The following is a 10136-nucleotide window of genomic DNA, read 5'->3' on the forward strand; positions in this document are numbered from 1 at the left end:
TGAGCACTGTTGATCCTAACCACTAACCCATGCAAATGAAGTCAGGTCTGAATTCTCATACTGGTTTTTGTAACTTCACCAGCACATCTTCAAAACTCTTTCGGGTTGTGTTACTGTAACAGGACTTGTATGGCATTAGATGTATCACTGTCTCTGAGAATCAGCTTGATTATATTAAGGCAAGAATTTATTGCTGTGACCTGAGATTAAATTGTGACTGCTGACACTGGCAGATTGGTGAGCAGACATTTGTAACAGTACAGATGGGATGATAATGAGAAAGTGCTCTAAACAAGCCTTAATAGGCACTGGCCTGTGACTTCTAAAACTTCCAATAAGATAAGTGCTTTTGGGAGTCATGGCTTTTGGCTGAGAAAAGCTTCCGGGAAGATCAATCCCTTGTGTGAAGTTGTGATCAAGATGAACTGGCAAAGGCTAGCTCAGACACTTTATAATCAGTGAAATATCATCCTCTCCTAAACCAAATGGAAAGACAGTAAAAACAAGAGATAGAAATATTTTACTTTTGGTTTGGGCAAAAATAAAATATTTGTGTTTGGCCAACGTTAGGACTACTTCATTGCATAAACTTCTCCCTTCCATCTTGAATGCCAGCATAAGAGCTTTTATAGTTTTATTGAAACATATTTCTATCTATCACTCCACTAATAACTCCCAGTGTTGGTAATAGCTCAGAATTATGATGATGCTCAAGTATTGCATGAAATTGGAGAATCTAAAGCTAAAACAAAGTGAACATAACTCCCAAATTCTGGCATTTTTTATATAACTAAGTAGGGTGCTTTTGAATGTGTCATTTTATTGCTCCTGGATTGCCATAATGCTATTTTTTTGGCGAGATCTTTTCTGCAAATACACCCTTAATCTTAATGGGACTTATTGGTTAGTAAAGGTAAAATAAGTGGGACTTCATTCACCTCTTGTAATTGTAAAGAGATATTCAGAGAGATAGCCTTCCAGTGTAAAGTCGTGCAAACAGGATCTCATTAGCAAATGCAAATGAGAAAACACCAAATCTTCGCAGAGAGGCAGAAGTGTATCTCCATGGGATAGCTGGAACATGACAGCACACCAACCGCCCCCACGCTGAGCACCAAATGTGATGGTCCACTCCTGCTGCTCCTCTTAACAGGATGTAGGACCAAACCATAAATGCAAGGGTAGGGGGGGGATGAGCAGAGGGTCACAAGAGACTTTCACCTTCTGCCATTTAAAATCTTTCAGTAAAAACTTTGTACAATAAGTTGTTGTTTTCAATATATGTTAGTTATCAATATGTTCTATTGATGTGTGCATCAGTGTTTCTATTTTTGCCACATTTTAAAATATATATTTTAAGTAATGCATAATGCATAAACTCTTCAAGCGTATCAGAACATGAAAGTTTAGTTTTGATCTGGCAAGAAAAACTTTGCACAGATGAAGTCTGGTCTTTATGCACTGCTAACTAATTAGCAAACGGAAGTAAAAGACTTGTATCCACGAATGTTAATATACAAGGTGTTAGTTTTTGGTTTATTGTTTATTTTTAAACAAAATTACCATAGTCTTCTTCATGGGCAAATAACATCAAATAAGGGGAGAACATATTGGTTTCCTATATGTATCCTTTAATGTATTTGTGAAGGCAGCTGATCAGATGAGAGGGCAGAAAGCTAAGATCACTTTCAATCAAAGCGATATGTTTCTATAAGTTATTGAGAAGGAGTTTACCAGGACATGAGAAAGGGAAACCCTCAGAACCAATCAGAACTCTCCTCTGAGAGCGTGTCTGTCGTGACATCACAAGCTGCGACGGGCAGAATTCCTGGTGTGGCTTCAGACCAACAGACCTTCTGCTGCCAGCAGGATGGCTGTGGCCTTGAGCAGGGTGGCGATGGCCAGGTCACTAGCTTTTTCCTCCTGCCTGGCATGAGCACTGTGGGAGGGGTGGACAGCAGGATGGCAAGATGTCAGAAACAGCCCTTTAGATGTGTCAAAAAGCAAGCACAGCTAGGGGAAGCTGCTCATTGAGCGTAACAGAGTGAGTAGTGAGGCTACTCACACATGCTGCCCAATAAACACATAACAGCCCAACAGCATTGTGGAGTGTATGCAAGTCCTTAAAAACAAGAGATAAGCTGATTTTAGAAAGAAATACCAAGATTTTGTCATCAGAAAGAGCCATAAGCGACCGTCCCATCCCTGTGTGTGAAGAATAGAGTAGAATGGAAACCAGGAAAGAATTCAAATATACATACATCCCTCGTCTCTGAGGTTAAAAAAAGTGAAATAACAATTTGTAAAATCTATTCTTTGAGTAGAAGTGAACAGATTTCTGAAGAAATTTGACTGCAGCAAATTCTTACAATACCTTTGTCAGCAAGTGTGAAAGCCTCTGCATTGCAGGGACACAGACAAGCTTATATAGGAACTTACACAGAAACTTTTCAAGACTCCACACATTCACACTTCTGACTCACTGGTTTTACCATCAAAGCACATGACCATATGTGCTTGTGTCTCATATGAGTAGTTTGCCAAATAGAGAAAGAGAAAGTCAGGAGGAAGGAGAAAGTTCAACATGCTTGGATTTTAATACAATACAAACGTCTACTTGAGAATATCATTTTATATATTGTATGTAGGTTTATATAACAGATAAATAGTAAAGTATAGCACCACAAACAAACGTCATATATTTAAATGAAACAGGCAAAGAGGGAAAGATACTTGTGGTGTAAAGTAAATTTAGGATGACCGAAACTGCTTTGCACACAGAGCTGTAAATTCTTACTCTATATTCATGACTTCCTCAAATAATCAAACAAGTCAATCAGTTTATCAGTGCAATCAGCAGAAGTGTATTAGCTTTAGACTGTTTGCTGTTCAAATAGTTTACCCAAATAGTTGATTTGTCTTGTTTGATATGTAGGGTGTTTATTTCAGAGGTAGTGACTCACTTCACTAATCCCCTCTCTGTCTTTATCATGTAAACTTCACTGCAGGCAAACAGCAGATGCAGCTGAGCATCGTCTTGTCCTGAGAGTGGGTCTTTAAGCTGTTAAAAGCTGTGCCGTCAACACAGTAATGCAGTGCAATTTAAAGCCTGAATTTGGTTTCTTTTGAACTGAAGGAGGAAACTGTCTGAGTCCTTTAAAGAGCTGAAGTATCTGTGAATTCTTTGTTCTTTCATCTCGATTCTTACTGTGTAATGGTGAGATTCATCATCAGCATATAGATTTTTACTGCGGTGAACCGCAGAAGACCATCAAGTTGCACAATTTGTATGTGAGCTTAGGGCACCTCACTCTTCATTCTTGATTATCTGTGCTATAGACTTTAACCAACTGGTGACCTGTCCAGGGTGTACCCCTGCCTTTCACCCAAAGAGAGCTGGGATAGGCTCCAGGAGATCCCTGTGACCCTGGTTAAGGAATAAGCAGGTCTAGATAATGGATGGATGGATGGATGGATGGATGGATGGATGGATGGATGGATGGATAGACTTTAACCACTGTACAATGGCAGTGATACAACTGACTTTCAAGATTCCATTTATGTAGCTAATGTAGGAAGAATTACATGAAAATTAAAGAACTGTGTTGATTATTTTATGCCTTTGTTATTGTCAGGGAGGTACATTTACTTTCTAAGCTCTTCTTTCAGTCTGTTGTATACTGTAGCATCACAATGCTGACACATGGGATCTGGCTCTATCTGAGTTGAAACTGAAATTAACAGTAACTTTCACATTTTGAATTGTATAAATTCTTAGGATAATTTTCTCTTTTTAAATTTTCTTTTTGATTTGCAGATATGACAGAGTATTTTAAGAATGACAGTAACCCCAAGTTATGGCGCAAGAATAAGTAAGGTCACCATAGACCCTGAGCCCAAGAGATACACTCAAAGCCCCGATGGGACTGTTTTTCTATTGATGCATCTTCCTGAGATCAGAAACAGTTCGCGGATGCTGAGGATCCCCTGCCCCTCCTCTGGAGATGAGAGGAGAGTCTGATAATAGGCTGCTATCTGTGCGTCATGGCCACAATGAGAGAGGAGCAGTGAAAGCGGGACTACGCCTCCACACTCTGATCAGTCAGCCTCCATATGGTTGAGGCTTTAAGCTATATGCCCTCCTCGAACCCTCCTATATGCCCTCCTCGAACCCAGCAGGTACGGACTCAGCTGCGCAAGTTGTTTCACACGTTGACGTCCAGTTTTGATTTAGTTAGATTTTTTTTTTTCGATTTTTATTTCTATTATTTTTATTTTTTGTCTCCAACTTGATTTGCAAAGGGAACCAAGAGGAAGAGTCACTTGGTAAGTTAACGTGGTTCAGCCATTTGAACAGTTTATTACCTACATTGTCTGATGAGGGATCATTTTTTATTCAACAGTGTAATTAATAAGAACAACTAAAAAACAACAAAACCTTATTTTAATCATTGCAGTTATATGCAGGGAGCTGGGCCATATGAATTTGTTTTATTTGTGTAGTTATACAACGAAAAATATATAGAGATTTTTTTCCTGGAAAGTCGTTTTGTTTGTTTTCTTTTCTCACACGAACTGTCCGATCCAAGAAACATCACCGGTTTCTTCATATGGAAAAATAATTGGCTATTTCTCCTTTCACGTCGGGTATCCCGTTGGGAAACAGAACGGCATCAGAACTGAATGAATGCAAATTCATTAACTCTGAATAACATTATAGGATTAACAGCACCACGTCTATTACTAAAAAAGTAAGAAACCCATATGTTCTCAATTTTTAAAAAATCTTTATAAAGGTAAATGTTCTGCAAATCGATATTTTGGTATTTCTGTGAAGTCCTATAGGCTCATTCTGAAGTCTGAAAACTAAAAATAGCATCAGGCCTATTTGTCTTTACCGAAAATTTTGCGGTTTGCATTAAATTCGTTCTAAAATATACAACGTATTTCAAGAATCGTGGGTGAGCTTTCACTTTAGTTTTGCACCACAAATCTACCCCCTAAAAAATCTGTGCCTTGTTTAAAGTTTGTCATATGATTTACAAGAAATTGGCTCTTACCTCCAGGCGCTTCCTCTTCAGCATCTCACCTCATTCATTCTTCACTGGTGACCAGTTCAGTTTTTTGAAGAGCTGTGGTTATATGAACTATTGATCTGACACCCATCTTGTATTTAACTTCTCACTGAATTCTTAAAGACATAACCTGGCCCATGGAATCAGTCTCTTTAATCAAAATTAATTCCCCTTCACCGTGAATATATTGTGTTTAAGTTGCTTCACTGATTTTTAAAAGAAGACAGGTCAGATTTGGTATCACAGAAGCCACACTCTCTCACAGAAATCGTCGGCTTTGATAAGAAGGCCACTTTTCCTATAACCACTGTATTTTCGATTAGGTACAAGTCGTCAACTTTGCATTTGAATTAGGCCATTAAAGTGCTGGGGACTCACGCAGCCTATGTCGTTTGCTCTTAATTATAGGTCTAATCGCCAGATGCAGGCAGAAGACGCGTTTAGCAGAATACACCTGGTATAAAGTAGTGAGTCTTGTGAGGAGAGGGAAGCTCTGGAGAAGGTTGGGCTCGAAGAAAGAAACCTACCCCTGTGAGGAAAGACTGAGTAGGGATAAAAGAGCAGTCATGCTCGGTGGTGAAGGAGAGAGCAGCGCCTTTTCTTCTACGAAAGAAGCAGCGGATGAGAGGCGCAAGTCTCCAGCTGTGGAAGGGGACGGTCCGACCCCTGGCAGCAGGTACACAGAGCACGGGGTGGGTTCTGATCGGTACTACATCCCTCCAACTTTATCTAAACAAAGCTCAGAAACAGCGAACCCCTGCTCCTTTATTCCCTACACACCCAGCGGAACAGTTTACAACCCGTCCGGTGCCGGCAGGTACCCCTCATCTCTCCACCTGGGCTCCGTGTTACCTCCCGCGGGGTTTTCACCCTCCACAGCCGGTCGCAGTCACTTCAGCCCGACCTACCAGCTCGGGCAGAGCACCGGCTGCCTCTACCCACCCTACGCCGGTTCAGGTTCTGCTCTCAGCAACATGACTCTACCCACCACAGGCCCGGGGACGCGGGCCCAGGTCTACCTCTGCAACCGACCGCTGTGGGTGAAGTTCCACCGGCACCAGACCGAGATGATTATCACCAAGCAGGGCAGGTGAGACTGCTGATATTTTACATATTTTAAGTACTGTATTTACTGGTGACTGGTTAAAAAGCGAGATAACAGGGACACTTTTGAAGTGAACAGGCCCATAGTTTCCAGTACTGTTCATGTTGACTCTGTTGTTTTGTGTTCGCAGACGAATGTTCCCATTCCTCAGTTTTAACATAGCTGGTCTGAACTTAACAGCGCACTACAACGTGTTTGTGGAAGTGGTGCTGGCCGATCCGAACCACTGGAGATTTCAGGGTGGCAAGTGGGTCACCTGTGGGAAGGCGGACAACAGCAGCCAAGGTACAGAAACAGGTCAATATTTTTAAACATTTCATTTATGTTGAATTAGACTGAATCTAGTGGCCAACAAATAAAACAAACATCAGAAACGAAATAAGAAAGTTAGACGATCGAAGTGGTGTGGCTCTATCGTGGCAGAATTAATTTAAATTATAAAATGTTGATACAAAATGAGGCTTATTTTTATTTTTATACTTTTTAAATATAGGCGTATTTTTGGCAACGAATAATTTATAAAATAATCTGGCCTACTACTGAAGTTTAACGTTGGGAAATGTATTTATTTCAGGGAACAAAGTTTATATCCACCCAGAGTCCCCGAACACAGGGGCTCACTGGATGAGACAAGAAATCTCCTTCAGTAAGCTGAAACTCACCAACAACAAAGGAACAAGTCATAGTACTTCACAGGTATGTCAAACTAATCAATAAACACCACTGAATTAATGCCTTTATTCCTCACCAAAGATATAAAAGAAACCTTTTCTCTTTTTTGGATTGAATTGAACATTGATTGATTGATTGTCTTCAGCATTCTGATTGTTTTATTTTTATTTGAGCATAAGCTACAGTAAAACTAGAGCTACTTGATTCTCTCTTACTTATTTTCAGTCATAAGATTAATAGCCTATTTTATGCAATTTGCAATTCATTTTTCAAATCGGTGTCAAATCGTATTTGGAAGGAAAACTATTTGTATTTTTCTGAGCAGCGCGCAATTGGAGGATTCTTTTGTTTTCAGCTGAAGTTGTGCAAAGAAAGGGTTTAATCCAATAGAACTTAATGCATTGTCCTAAATTCAAGACGCTGTTATTGGTAGCAGAACAGTTTAGAGTCATCAGACCGAGCACAGGCCTATTACCTTTCAGCATGAATGCAGCGTTAATATACATATATATTTTCCTGTTCATGCAGATGATCGTCCTGCAATCCTTGCACAAGTACCAGCCGAGGCTGCATATTGTCGAGGTGACCGAGGACGGAGTGGAGGACATTAACAGCGACATAAAGACTCAGAGCTTCACGTTTCCAGAGACCCAGTTTATAGCCGTCACTGCCTATCAAAACACTGATGTAAGCATCAAAAACTCCCATCCACTTCAGCTCTCTTATTTTGGCATTTCTGCTCATTCAGTGGACATAAATAGCAATAAGCCAGTGTCAATGAGCTGCAGTTTCCCTGTGTAATTTGACAAGCATAAGGTTTGGACAGATAAATGACTAATGTTCTATGTCTTTTAGCTTATTCTTACTTTTTTCCTTTCAGATCACACAGCTGAAAATTGATCACAACCCCTTTGCCAAAGGATTTAGAGACAATTATGATTCGTGAGTATTCTACTTCATTATCATATTGCTTAGCAGTTATCCTCTGAATATAGCAGGAATACATTGAAGTTAGCTTATGTAATCGATAGCATCAAATGTCTTGTATGTATTGTATTGCATTTACTTGTATATATAAAGTTGTTTCAAATGAGTGTGCAAGCTTGTTTTGAAAGTCATTTTCACACCAACTTTTTTTCACCCAGCCGCTTAACTTTTTGTTAATAAATATATGTATTTTAAGGATGTACACAGCTCAAGAGAATGATCGCCTTACACCATCTCCAACCGAATCTCCACGAGCCCATCAGATTGTCCCAGGCGCCCGCTACACCATGCAGCCCTTTTTCCAGGACCAGTTTGTCAACAACCTTCCTCAGAATCGCTTCTACAATAGCGAGAGAGCAGTACCACAGACTAACAGCCTCCTCTCACCTCAGAGTGAAGATGGAGTTTCGCAGAGATGGTTTGTCACCTCTGTGCAGCAAGGGGGAAACAGCACTAGCACAAGCAATAAGCTAGATCTGACACCTTATGAGGGTGAATACTCAAGCTCCCTGCTTCCTTATGGCATCAAGTCCTTTTCCATGCAACCATCGCATGCTCTCAGTTACTACCCAGACTCTCCTTTTACCACCATGTCAGCAGGGTGGGGGTCCAGAGCAGCATACCAGAAAAAGGTCACTCCCAGTCTGCCTTGGTCTCCCAGACCCAGTCCAACAACTGGTTTCCCAGACAGCTCAGAAAAAGTTAAACTACAGATAGAAGAGGAGGTGAACAGTGGTGGAGGCTCGACATCCTCCTGGACAGAGAGACAGCCATCAGCTCTTTCACTTGACAAGGCTGACTGTTACTCCATGGCCTGTAAACGAAGGCGCTTGTCTGTTAATGGTTCAAGCACAGAAGACTCTGACATCAAGTGTGAAGACTTGGCTTCTGCTGTCACCAATGATAGCGCCTATAAAGAAGCATCCTTATCGAAAGGCATGGCTGCTTACTATTCCTTTTATACAAACCCCTGAATGTTTTTTGTCTATAAAAATATTGCCTCATTTTGTCATTTTCATTGTTCATCTGCTATCATGAATATAAAACATTATTTTGCTTAGGCTATTTGTTATTTGCACACCCAGAGATTTTATGTTATTTTATTTAGTGGTGACAGGAAATATTGAGGACACATAAAAATAATGGCATTAAAAGTCACAGGATGTGTGGCACGATAAGAATTGCCACCGTGAGATATCAGCTTATTTTATTTTTCTAAAATCTGTTTCCTGTATTACATATTTTTAAATACCCCATTCATGTAAATCTGTAAATGTGAATTTTGAAAGTGCTAATGTTTTTTTTTCTTAATCTGACCTAATGTTTTAAAACATTGCTTTATGTTTTGTGGATGCATACAATATCGTTTCTGCCTTTACACTGAGGTTATGTGTTTACAGATTATTTATTAAAGGTCTGTTGATATGAAATTTGTGCATTCAAATGTCAGAATAGCATGTTGTACATACCTTCATTTCAGTGTTCAGATGTTTGATAATAAAAGGCAAACTTCCTACCTTTCCTATGTGTTCTAGCAAGTATCTGAGTGGTTCTTTTAAATTAAGACACTTTCTTGTGTTTAAATGAAACATACTTTACATATACATTTAAATATATAAACATTTGCATGGTCGACAAATGCACCAGTTAACGATGGTCTGTAATTCAGCTCATAGCTTAACAGTTAATTTAAATTTTGATTGAGAAATACAGCGGGCACAAGGATATGATAAAAGGTATATATATATATATATAGATATATATATCTACAGAGAGAGATTGGTCATCAGAGTTTGGTCAAGAGATAAAAGTACAACTTTCTCTATCCAACATTATTTGTTTATGTGGATTCTATCGCACTCTAGCGGCCATTTATTGTCATCGCAGCTTTTACAAATCAACTATTACAGTAGCCTGTTGAATTGTGATGATTGAGTGCATCTTATAAAACTTTTGAGTTTAATATCAGATTAGACCTGAACATCCCTTAAAGCAAAGGATTTGAACTTTTATATTTATTTTGAAGAGTCTCCCTTCTCTCTCAGTGAGATGCCGATACGCATTGAAGGCTTATGTGTCCTTCGTATTTCAGCGCAAATATGCACAGTACAAGTAAACGGTGGGTTAATATATAAATTAGAAATTAACTAATTTATTAACTAGATTGCCCATTTAATTACTTTCCAGCAGTTCTAGAATTCATTCTTAATTAATGTCGGCGTAATTGTAAATGTAAATTGTAATTGTAAATGTAAGTGCTTAATTATGTTCAATTAGCAAGTAACAATCGCTCATTC

At 39.3% G+C, this 10136-nt stretch overlaps 1 protein-coding gene across 2 annotated transcripts; it reads left to right on the forward strand.

Annotated features, from left to right (window-relative positions):
• Window positions 1-4090: 4090 nt before the first annotated feature.
• eomesb (eomesodermin homolog b) lies at window positions 4091-9360 on the forward strand. 2 transcript variants are annotated; one of them, XM_026294386.1, is made up of 7 exons: window positions 4091-4326; window positions 5484-6165; window positions 6311-6477; window positions 6755-6876; window positions 7381-7539; window positions 7733-7794; window positions 8036-9360. In XM_026294386.1, exons 2-7 carry the CDS (start codon window positions 5642-5644, stop codon window positions 8811-8813), a joined length of 1812 nt encoding a protein of 603 aa, XP_026150171.1. In that variant the 5' UTR covers window positions 4091-4326; window positions 5484-5641; the 3' UTR covers window positions 8814-9360. The 2 variants fall into 2 exon arrangements, with proteins under 2 accessions (XP_026150171.1, XP_026150173.1); XM_026294388.2 differs by having other exon boundaries at window positions 4094-4326; window positions 6311-6465.
• Window positions 9361-10136: the final 776 nt, after the last annotated feature.

The sequence above is a fragment of the Mastacembelus armatus genome, chromosome 16 (assembly GCF_900324485.2).
Source record: "Mastacembelus armatus chromosome 16, fMasArm1.2, whole genome shotgun sequence".
Taxonomy (NCBI): domain Eukaryota; kingdom Metazoa; phylum Chordata; class Actinopteri; order Synbranchiformes; family Mastacembelidae; genus Mastacembelus; species Mastacembelus armatus.